General features: G+C 39.9%; 1 protein-coding gene across 8 annotated transcripts in view; it reads left to right on the top strand.

Moving 5' to 3' along the window:
* AKAP9 (A-kinase anchoring protein 9) overlaps positions 1-12,703 on the top strand; it is a 409,648-nt gene that overhangs the window by 276,415 nt on the left and 120,530 nt on the right. For all 8 annotated transcript variants that reach the window (XM_033931174.1, XM_033931171.1, XM_033931173.1 and 5 more), the window contains one exon: positions 3,106-3,318. In XM_033931174.1, coding sequence (XP_033787065.1) covers positions 3,106-3,318 — 213 coding nt within the window. The remainder of the gene's footprint in view (positions 1-3,105; positions 3,319-12,703) is intronic.

Genomic DNA, 12,703 nt, shown 5'->3' with positions numbered 1-12,703 from the left:
TGCAACTAGGGCAACTGCCCCCTGGTCAGAGAGAACCATAAGTTACTGCCTGGGCTTTGCAGTCCCCAGTTATGTCTAACACCAGCTCTAGCAGGATATATATTTCAAATTTGCCCTCTCCCCCTTCCATATGGTATCTGTCTTCTTTCTATGTCCCTCTCCCCTTTCCATCCAGCCTGCACCCCCTCTCTCCTTTTTACATGATTCATTCCAGCTTCACTTCTCTCTTCATTTTTATCTCTCCTACACCAGATCTAGCATCTTTGTCTCTCTCTGCTTATTTCTCTGCTGACCTCCTTCCCAGCTTTAATCACTCTACTTTCTCATTCCTGTCTCTCCCCTTTCCCTCATCTGAACTCTCTATTCCACCCTGACCCCTTCCCCTCCTCTAATCTCCCTGCCAGCTGTTTCCTTCCTTTTTTCCTTCTCCCTTCTCTCCTCCCCCTGTCCAGCAGTAACTCGCTTCCCTTCCCTTTCCCTCTTCTCCTCCCAGCAGCATCTCTCCTTCTCCTTCCCTCCAGATCAAAGTGAGTTTCCATTATTTCCTATGGGGAAACTCGCTTTGATAAACTAGCATTTTGGATTACGAGCATGCTCCTGGAATGGATTATGCTCGTAATCCAAGGTACCATTGTACATTTATTAAAGAAATAGTAACAGAAAATAAATAATTAAAAAATATATAACAAGAAGTAGACAAGTACATATGAAAAAAACAGATGAGGTACTAGGAATGGTGAAGAATCCCACCACCTGTATCTGCGTGATAGGGGTGGAAATCTGAATTCCCATGAAGTACTCTCTGTGTTGAACTTAATTGAGAATGAGTAAAGAATAACACTGACGACATATCCAGCATTATTGTTCTATTTCACTACGTTTTGGTTTCAATTTTTCAAAAAGTGAGGTTTTCCTCTTGATATATACTAATAATATAGGAAGATGGCTACATTGTAGCCCTGCTGGATCCCCCAGCCCACCCTCCCAGACCACCCTCCAGTCTCCCCAGAACCCCTCCCACACACACACACACACCTTAAAAACATTGGCCAGCCGAAGGTATCCTGCCAGCCTCCAGCCGGCTGGCACACCCCATGAATGGCGGGCCTGCCCCTTCCTGGTGCATCGTAGAATGCGCCAGGGATAAGCCTTAGGCCCTGATTAGCCCAGGCACTAAGGCCCTTCCCATGAGGGCCAATCGGTATCTTAGGCCACTCTCGGTGCATCCCAGAATGTATCCCAGGTGCCACCAGTCCTGCTCAGGGAAAGGATCTAGGTGTCAGATGCATTGAAACCCTCAGCTCAATGTAGTACAGCAGCTAAGAAAGCAAATAGAATGTTAGAAATTATCAGGAAAAGAATGGAAAACAAAGATGAAAATGATAGAATGCCCTTGTATTGTTCTATGGTACATCCACACCTCGAATACGGTTTGCAATTCTGATCACTGTATCTCAAAAAAGATATAGCAACGAAAATTATAAAAGGGCAAAAAAATGATAAAAGAGATGGGACAACTTTCCTATGAGGAAAGACTAAAGTGGCTAGGGCTCTTCAGCTTGTAGAAGAGAAGGCCTAGGGGTGATATGATAAAGGTCTATAAAATACTGAGTGGAGTGGAAAGGGTAGATGTGAATCGCTTGTTCATTCTTTCCAAAAATACTAGGACTAGGGGGCATGTGATGAAGGAGCTAAGTAGTAGATTTAAAACAAACCAGAGAAAATATTTCTTCACACAATGTGTAATTAAACTCAGTAATTTGTTGCCAGTGAATGTGATGAAATCAGTTAGCTTAGCAAAGTTTTTAAAAGGTTTGGATAATTTCTTGAAAGAGAAGTCCATAGGCCTTTATTGAGATGGCTTGGGGAAATCCACTGCTTATTCCTAGGATAAGTAGCATAAAATCTGTTTTACTACTTGAGATCTAACTAGATACTTGAGACCTGAGTTGGCCACTGTTGGAAGCAGGATACTGGGCTTGATGGACCTTCAGTCTGTGTCAGTGTGGCAATTCTTATGTTCTTATAGGAGGGGAATGGGCAAGTCAGGGGTGTTCTAGGAAATTTTACACAGTATTATAGAATAATGCAGATGCGTTCCAATTTTGCACACTAGGATTTACATCTAGGATTTACATCTGATTGCAATTGGTAGAAGACCTCATGCCCAAACTTGGGCATGGAATTTTAGTCCCAACACTATTCTATAGAAAGTACTTATTCTGCAGCACCCGTTATAGAACACTGTTGTAAAAAATTAATTAAAAAAAGAACAGCATTAGGTACCAATTATTTTCAGCACCCATATTTGGGCACTATATACTAAATCCAGCCCTGTGTGTCTCCCTACCTTTACTCCTGATATGTCTTATCTTTCATTCTGTCTGAATATTATTACCGAAGTTAGAAGGCTGTGTTCATGTATCCCAAAGGGTCTACAATTAATTTTGTAGTTACAAATTTCAAGTTTATTAAGTATTTGATTAATCGCTTACTCAAATATCTAAGCGATGAACAAATCATTCAATTTACAGATAATACAAGGGTTATAAAAGACAGATGGACACTGAACAAAACATTAAATTAACGACTAACAGAATAAGCAGAAAAGGAAAACAAAGGGAAAGGCAGGATAATAAAATACAATAATAATGATAGAAAGAAGGACGATTATGGTAAAAAACAATAGGAGGGAAATAAAAGAAGTAGCCTTATGAAAATAAGCAAAAATAGGCTGGGACTCCTAAATATCATAAGCGTCTTTGAAAAGAAAGCTCTTAAGTTTACTTTTAAATTTATCTAAGTTCTTTTCTTCTCTGAGATAAATAGGGAGGGAGTTCCAAGTTACCTACTCTTTTAATTTAATTATATTTGCAAAAATGTAAAACAAAGGTTATGGGCCTACAAAGGGGAGTGAAACCTCTCACATATAATAGTTGTAAGGCATGATGCAATAAATTCTTATTATAAAGTTTATATATGTTTAGTTTGCACATTATTGTATATACAGTCACCATAAACAAAATTGAAATAAAAGCTTAGGTATTTTGAAACACAAATAGTGACTTGTGATTTGTTTTCTGAATGGTAACATAATTTTTTCAGGCCTCCTTGATGGATATACAGATGAAAAGGATTCCCTGGAAAAACAAATGCAGGAGAAAACACATTTGATCAACCACCTTGAACAGGAGCTACAGGGTACAGGTAACAGATTACAGGAGCTAGAGGATGAACGACGACAGATTCTGGAGGAAAGGGAGTTACTCGCAAGGCAGAAAGATGCCATGAAAGCAGAAGCTGGATCAGCTGAATTGCGTATGTATTCACAACCTTTCTATAACATATCCTTTCCATGTTTGTTAGGAATGATATAAGGCATAACATTTGTTTTCTTTGTCATGCCTTATACTTATGATGGTGCTATGTATGGTATTCTGAGATTTTGTACTGTCTGTAAATATGATGATGTACTTTTAGTTAATTAGTAATGATAGCCTAATTTTTATGTTCATGGAAAATCTTTGCCATCTGTTTTATTCAATTCAAGGGAACATTAATTACTTATGGATCCAAATTTGATAATCTTAATGGTATACAGGCATATTTTTTAAAGAAACCATTTTCAAACAACATAGTGTAGTTGATTGAAAATTATACGTGTTGTTATAACACACACTTTAACTGAATCTTCAAGGGAAACCATTCAGGTATTGTGCCTTTGAAAATTTGCTTATAATACTCGTATATACATTAAAACTATCCATATACTTTGTACCTGTTATTTTGCACAAGTGGCCAAGGGGGTAAAATAGTGAATGATCTTTAATAATGTGACACGTGGAGGGGCATTTTCAATAGGACATCTAAGTCCGACCTTGGATGTTTCCGCAAGGATGTCCAAAAGTCGGACCAGGAAAACAAACATTTTTGAAACCACAAGATGTCTATTTTTCTTTTTGAAATAGCTCATCTAGATGTTCTGGCCCTTAGGACATCTATCTTTTTTTGGCCTTTTTCAAAAATCATAATGTCCAAATGCAAAACGTCCAAAACAAGCCCATTTGGACATGGAAGGGGTCAGCATTTTAATGGCCTGGCCACACAGACATGAGCAATGGGACACTTAGGTGGCAAGTCACTACTGTGAACTTAGGGGCACTTATGGGGCAAGTCATTGCTGTGAACTTCACATAAAGGGTGCCAGGTACAAATTTCACCATAACCCCCTTATAGTGTATGGCGAGCCCTCCAAAACTCCCCCAAACCTACTATACCTAGGCTCTAGAGTAATCTGCAGAAATACTTTTTTACAGAAAGGGTGGTAGATGCGTGGAACAGTGTCCCGGAAGAAGTGGTGGAATCAGAGACTGTGTCTGAATTCAAAAGGGCCTAGGATAGGCACGTTGGAGCTCTTAGAGAGAGAAAGATAATGGTTACTGCGGATGGGCAGAGTAAATGGGCCATTTGGTCTTTATCTGCCGTCATGTTTCTGTCTACCACTCCAATAGTCCTTATGGCTGTAGGTGTCACCTATTTGGCAGTACAGTAAAGTTTAGGGTGAGTTTTGGTGGCTTCACACTTTCCACCATAAACGTAGTGGGTAGGGTGGGATATGGGCCTAGATCCCTCTCTCTGTGATTCACTACAGTGCCCACAAGGCTGCTTCTGCTTGCTGCTCAACTAGAATTTCCCATAATATCTGCAGTTGTCATAGAGGCTGGTATGTACTGTTTCTTTCACATTTTTGGCAGTGGAAAGGGGTCGGCCACTGGGGGAGTGTGGTGGGCTTTACCGTCATGCATTCATGGTCATCTGGTCAGTTTAGATACCTTTTTAGCCCTTATGCACTTTTAAAACAGGTCTAACACAGAATATTTAAATGATGCCCTAGATGTCTTCAAAAAGGTTTCATTATCTCTGCAAGGTGTCTAAGTCCTAAGGTTGCCCTAATTCCGCCTAAAACAGGACTATAACACCCCCTCCCCCCTTAAGATTTAGATATACTGAAGGGAAAATGACCTGCAAAATGTCTGTTTTGAAAATCCACACTTGGACATTATGGCAATTAAAACATCCAAGTGCCACTTTATTCCATTTTTTGGACATCTTTCTGTTTTGAAAATGAACCCCATAGCACGTATACTCGTCTAGCACATGGTTCGCCCCTACCTGCAATACTGTTTCCAGCACTGGTCGCCGTACATGAAGAAGGACACAGTACTACTCGAAAGGGTCCAGAGAAGACAACTAAAATGGTTAAGGGGCTGGAAGAGTTGCTGTACAGTGAGAAATTAGAGAAACTGGGCCTCTTCTCCCTTGAAAAGAGGAGACTGAGAGGGGACATAATCGAAACATTCAAGATAATGACGGGAATAGACTTAGTAGATAAAGACAGGTTGTTCACCCTCTCCAAGGTAGAGAGAACGAGAGGGCACTCTCTAAAGTTAAAAGGGGATAGATTCCGTACAAACGTAAGGAAGTTCTTCTTCACCCAGAGAGTGGTAGAAATCTGGAACGCTCTTCCGGAGACTGTTATAGGGAAAAACACCCTCCAGGGATTCAAGACAAAGTTAGCCAAGTTCCTTCTAAACCAGAACGTACGCAGGTAAGACTAGACTCAGTTAGGGCACTGGTCTTTGACCAAAGGGCCGCCGCAGGAGTGGACTGCTGGGCACAATGGACCATTGGTCTGACCCAGCAGCGGCAATTCTTATGTTCTTATGTCCTCGCCGATTCTACTTTTACCTCACTCCCCCCCCTGGTGTACCTTTTAAATCCCTGGTGGTCTAGCAGTGGGTGGGCTGGGACAGCAGGGATTCCTTCCACATCTGTCCCAGCCAATTCTAAAGAATTTTTATCTCCCTCCCATCTCCCCCCACGTATCTTTAGAATCCCTGGTGATCCAGTGGTGAACTGCGGCAGGAGCGACATTCCTTCGCTTCTGTATGTACAGAGCCACTAACAGATTGGCTGCTGAGAACTCATGGCAGGCAGTCACTAGTGGCTCTGCACAGGCAGGAGTGACCTTTCTTTGCTTCTACTTTTGCAGAGCTGCTAGCTGATTGACTGCCATGAGTTCTCGGCAGTCAATCAGCTAGCAGCTCTGCACGGACAGAAGTGAAGGAATGTCGCTCCTTCCGCAGTTCACCACGAGACCACCATGGATTCTAAAGATACGTGGGGGAGGTGGGAGGGAGATAAAAATTATTTAGAATTGGCTGCGACAGGTGCAGGAGGAATCCCTGCTGTCCCAGCCCACCCACTGATGAACCACCAGGGATTTAAAAGGTACACCAGGGAGGGGGAGGGAGGTAAAAGTAGAATCGGCCAGGACATAAGAACTCCTCCATATCTCGCCCCACTGCAATCCCCAAAAAACAGTTCTGACATCAGGTCAGGAGCTGTATGTCAAAAGATAGGAAGGAGATTGTCGGCTTACTGGGAGGCGTGGGCAAAGATCACATCAGACTGCTGGGTGCTGCAAATTATTCAGGAGGGGTACAAGCTTGAGTTCTTTCGTCCCCTTTGGTCTGAGTCCAAGCAATAGTAAAGAGGCTACTGGATCTAGCCATAGAAGCCATCCTGGATGAAAAATTGGACTCGTGCAGATACCCCATATACTTTATCATGTCCAAACAAGACTCGGAAGACTGGAGGCCAATACTGGATCTGAAATTGGTCGATGCGGCTCTCACGATCCCATGTTTCTGCATAGTTATTTAGCAATAGAGTATCAGTGCAGAGCCCTGTGTGCTCATGCAAAGCAAAGCCCTAAAACTGTTGTATAGGTAGTTGTCTGCTCTCTGTAGTAGAAGAGCTGACTCTGACTTCAGGGCAGGGAGTGGACAGAGGAGAGATCTAAGAAAGCTTGCCGAATTGTTAACTACTTGATTTCAAATTAGCAAAATGATGCAAAAATACAGTGGTTAGAACAGGAATAATGTTAGGGAGCAAAGAGAAAGGTATAGAAAGTAGAAAAAAGGGAATAATTATTCTGATTTTTACATCATGGAAGTATTTTGTCTAATTCTGGAGGTCGGTCATCTGTAAGGGTAGATAGATAGAGAAGGGATGGTCCAAAGAAAAGTTATTAAAATGATATGGGTTGTATGAAATGACTCATGAATCAAAATATGTATATCCTATTTGAGACACAAGGCCAAAAAAATATGATGGATACATTCAGATGCATTGCAGATATTAATAACTGCCAAGAAACAAACTTTTTTTTAGAACCAGGATCATGTTGTCTGGCTTCTAGCAGATAAGCGGAGAAGAAGTGTCAGAAGATATTTTTTTTCATGTGATAATAATAATAATAATAATAATAACTTTATTCTTCTATACTGCCATAATCGTGCGACTTCTAGGCGGTTTACATTGAAGAGAGCTGGACAATCTGTAAGTTACAATAGGCAGATAGTGGAATTACAGTATGCAGAATCTTAAAAAGTTGCGAATTACAATATACAGTTTGTTTAGAATTTCAGAGGGGCCCTTTTAGAAAGAAGTAGCGAATTACAAAATACAGTTTGTTAAGAATTTCAGAGGGGGCATAATAGGAGCCATTGTGTTTTATGTTGTATTTTTTCTGTATGCTTCTATTTTTTTGTTGTTGTTTTAATGGAATTCATTTTGTGCCACCTTAGGAAATGTAGAAATATTAAGTGAAATAAAATGACTGAATAAATAAGAAAACATGGAATAAGGCTGGCAAGTTCCCACACTCGCTCAGTGCAACACTGTACATTAGCATATAGAGGGTTGTGGTCCCGCACGCGGAAAAGGGAGCATTTCTGAAAATGTTATCCTGGAGGTTCTGGATTTTAACTTCCTACCTAAGAGCCTAAATTTGGCTTCCAGAAACTCCCTGCCATACTTCCCTATGTCATTGGTACCCACATGTACTAAGACCGCAGGTTCCTCCCCAGCACTGTCTAAAATCTTATCTAGGTAACACGTGAAGTCTGCCAACTTTGCACCAGGCACCAAGTGATCCTCATATCCACCAGCCACCCAACTATCTACAAGCCTAATGATCGTATCTCCCACTATAACAGCTGTCCTAACCCTTCCCTCCTGGGCAGAAACCCCTAGAGAGACATCCTCGGTGCGAGAGGACATTGCATCCCCACCTGGGCATGTCCTGGCTACAGGATTGCCTCCTACTTCATTAGGGCGATTTGCTTCTTTAAGACTTCCCTCCTTCAAGGTAGCATAGAGGCTGCCAGACTGGAGGTGGGACTTTTCTACAATGTCCATGTAGGTTTCCTCCATGTACCTCTCTGTCTCCCTCAGCTACTCCAAGTCTGCTACTCTAGCCTCAAGAGATTGGATGTGTTCCCTGAGTGCTAGATCCTGTTTGCACCGAGCACATACATAAGACCTCTCACCACCTGGGAGATAAACATGTGACACCTCAGTGCAAAAGACTGGATAAACCCCGTTCTTGCTCCTGGACTGCTGCCTGCACCTTAATATTGGTGATTTCTTTGTTAAGTTACTACAGGAGTTGGAGTATATACTCTTAAGTTCTCCAAAGATTGCTAGTTATATGTAAGGTTATGGTAATGTTTATTTTTATTATTATTTTGTAATGTTGTAATTAGTGGGTTACCCTCCAAGGATTTCTTAGACTATTTCTTAAGAGCTAATTACTAGCTAATTATTTTTTTTAGCCTTCTAATTGGTTCAATGTGCATCACTTTGCATTTGTCCACATTAAAAATTTCATCTGTCATTTGGATGCTTAGTCTTCTAGTTTCCTAAAATGTTCCTGCAATTTTCCACAGTCCCATGCGTTTTGACAACTTTGAATAGTTTTGTGTCATCTGCAAAATTAATCACCTCATTTGTTTCAATTTCCAAATCATTTTTAAATATGATAGTACCAGTCCCAGTAGAGATCCCCACGGCACTCCACTGTTTACCCTCTTCCACTGAGAAGAATGGCCATTTGACTCTACCATCTGTTTTCTATCTAGTAACCAATTCCTAATCCACAATAGAATGTTGCCTCCTATCCTATAACTCTTTCATTTTCTCAGGAATCTTTCATGAGGAACTTTGTTAAAAGCTTTCTGAAAATCTGGTTCATAGACAACGGCGCGAAAGACAAAGGTGTGGCCGGACAATTGAGCGCAGCGCGGAGGCGCGCGCCGCTCTAAATTACAGTTTTTAGGGCTCCAACGGGGGGGCGTGGTGGGGGACCCCCCCACTTTACTTAATAGACATCGCGCCGGCGTTATGGGGGGTTTGGGGGGTTGTAACCCTCCACATTTTACTGTAAACTTAACTTTTTCCCTAAAAACAGGGAAAAAGTGAAGTTTTCAGTAAAATGTGGAGGGTTACAACCCCCCAAACCCCCCACAATGCGGCGCGGATGTCTATTAAGTAAAGTGGGGGGTTCCCCCCACGCCCCCCCGTCGGAGCCCTAAAAACAGTAATTTAGAGTGGCGCGCGCCTCCGCGCTGTGCTCAATTGTCTGGGCGCACCTTTGTCCCGGCGCGCTTTTAACCTGACACCGAAAATCTAGCTGCACTTCAGTATATCAATCAGCTCACCTTTATTCACAGATTTATTCAAACCTTCAAAGAAAACAAGCAAATTGGTGAGAGAAGACCTCCCTTGGTTGAACCCATGCTGACACTGTCCCATTAAACCATGTTTGTCTTCATGTTATGTAATTTTTTTAAAATTATTTATTTAAGAATTTTAACATTTTACGAAGCATTGAACCATCTTGTACAGAAAAGTTTTGATTTAAGTATAATAACACAAGTAATTCTTTAACATGAAACATAGAACATAATACTTTAAAAAAAAAAACTTAAATCAAATCTCAGGTCCTCAATTTGTGATCCAAGACTTAAAATGAGTGAAGATCAAATTAAATCTAGAAAAAGGGTAAACTTAAGTATCTGTCGGTAAGGTTCGGGAACCATAAACTACTACTCCTTTGAGTTGTTATTCCTTCTTTTCGAGTTGTTTCAAAGTCAGAAAACTAGTCAGTTGATTAGGCTCAAAGAAAACATATTTGTGAAAACCATACTTAGTTATACATTTACAAGGAAATCTAAGAAAAAAGATACCCCCAATTGATGTGACTCCAGGCTTCAACAATAAAAATTGCCGCCTTCGCTTTTGAGTTTCTCTAGAAACGTCAGGAAAGATTTGGATTTTCATCCCAATAAATTCTTTGTCTATTCTGAAAAAAACAATTTCATTATCCAGTTCTTATCAGGAAGCAAAGCAAGTATAGCTAACAATGTTGCAGGTTTGGATAATTGTTTGTCTGAGTCTCTAATAAGTCTGTAATGTCCATTTTGGAATCTTGTTGGAGCTGAATTTGATCTTGATCCGTTGCTTGCTTTTCAATATCTTTACATGTTACGTAATTTTATTTTTTTATGATAGTTTCCACCGAAGTCGGGCTTACCAGTCTGTAATTTCCCTTTTTAAAAATCGGCCTAACATTAGCTACCCTCCAATCTTCATGTTTGAGTTTTTTCAGTACCTTGAGATGTACACCATCCAATCCAGGTGATGTATCATTCTTTAACTTGTTGATTTGGTTCTGTATGTCTTCAAGGGTTCACCAAGATTTCTTTCAGTTCCTCCACATCACTCTTGAAAATCATTTCCGGTTCTGGTTAGATCTCTTTCTTCTTCCATGAAGACTGAAGCAAAAAATTAATTCAATCTCTCCTGAATGCTCCTTGATGATCCAACAGTCCCATGGATTCCTTCACATATTTTCTGTTTCTGATGTACCTGAAAAAGTTGTTGCTATGAGATTTTGCCTCTGGGAAAAGTTTCTCTTCATATTCATGTTAGCCTTCTTTATCTTCATCTTTCTGGTATCTGCACCAATTGCTCATTTTTATTGAAATTTATGGGGAATTTAGAAAACATCTAAAAAAACATTTATTTATGAAGTACTTAGGTAGTTAATTTATAAAAATTTTATATTATGTAATTATCAGATTTTAGGGTTTTAGCCATTGGTTCTTACTCTCTAATTTCCTTCTGCATTTATTGTATTTCAAATGTATTTTAAATTGTGTAAACCACATAGAACTTAATGGTTTTGCGATATATAAATAAACTGTTATTATTAAGAGAGGCAACTGTTACTTCTAGAAAGCTATTGAAAAGCAATTCATATTTTCATCCTATTAATTTATTTAACATCTTTTACTGTTTTTATTGGCTTTTGCCTTGGAACACGGCAGCCTCTGTGTTGTCTGCTTCAATCCACTTTGATTGTTATATGTAATCTTAAAAATGGTATTTTTAAAAATCATATTTAGATTTTAGTCCTTAACTAGTTTTATTCTTAAATGATTTGACATGATAGCCTGATGGACATAATGCATAACAGAATAACTGATGCAGATCATGTTTATTTAGCTATAAAAATATTGTGCCGGAGTATGCCTTCTAAGGACTGAGGGGTTTTGTTGTTTTTATTGTAAATGTTTTTATTAAGAACAGAGCATCACCATACAACTATCAAACATGCAACCGCTGCGTCATAATAGAGCACAACAAACTAATATATCCCCTGAGTGGTCTTATAAGACAGTGTTATTGGAAGTGGCGAGCCCTGGTATTGCCAGAACACCATTGGCGTTTTCTATTGGTTGCTTTTGGGTTGGTGAAGAAGTCCATACTCCAGCATTGGTTGGGTCCTACCTGCCCCACATTTCAACATAGGACTGGTTTTAATCTGGAGTTTAATCAGTTGAAGAGCACATATGTATTAATTTCTGAAATACTCTGTCTTTGGAAATACTGAGTTCATTAAATGCCTCTTAACCTTCCTCTGATGATGTTACTCATACAATAATTTAAATTTTTACAGTTATATGAGCCCCTAGAACAAAAGCCTACCAAGTCCATTTTATTACTTTGGGAGATATTGGTCATCTAAGTTGTAAGGTGTGCATTTCAGTAAAAAGAACAAGGAATGCCTGAATCAGCTTTAATCCGCTATAATAAAACCCTTAGCGGTAGGAGAAAATACTTTGAGTAAAACCCTCTTCCCCTCTCCTTCAAAGTTACTTGTTCTGTGGTAATGAGCTGGAGACGGACCGAGAGCTCTTGGTGAAGGAGAGTCTTCTGTTGGGAGTTGAAAGAAGACTCTCTTGGAGGATGGTTTGGAGGTGTTTTATCAAAACAAAGGGCATAGCCCTGACTTACCACTCCTAGAACAACAAACAAGAAAAAAGGCAAGCGAGATGCCCAAATTCACTACCAGTTACGTTTATTGATGATAAATGACATAATGTCATTAAAAAGTCCCGACTAGGATCCCAATTTCGGCATCCAAAGATGCCTTCCTCAGGAGACTGATAGCACTAGAAAGAATAAAAAATAATAAGAACATAAGGTTATTTAAGGTCATCTGGAAAGATTGGATGAAGGCAGGTATACGCACTTTAGATGATGTTATTTCTAATGGTAGGCTGCTTGACTTTTCACAATTGCAACACAAATATAGTCTTAATAAATCACAAAATTATAAGTGGCTGCAATTGAAGCAGGCCATTCAGGTAGGGTTCCCTGAATGGAAAAATCTTAGTGATCAGTGTAGTTTGCCATTCTTGTGTTTTCAGGTGGACTTTCTGTGACACCAGGCTGCTCAGTGGTACAAACTGATATCTGAATTTATGAATAAAAAACCAAAAATGGGTCT

Source organism: Geotrypetes seraphini, chromosome 2 (genome assembly GCF_902459505.1).
Source record: "Geotrypetes seraphini chromosome 2, aGeoSer1.1, whole genome shotgun sequence".
In the NCBI taxonomy this organism is placed as follows: Eukaryota; Metazoa; Chordata; class Amphibia; order Gymnophiona; family Dermophiidae; genus Geotrypetes; species Geotrypetes seraphini.
Note: the sequence above shows the minus strand (reverse complement) of the source record. Positions and strands in the feature narration are given on the sequence as shown.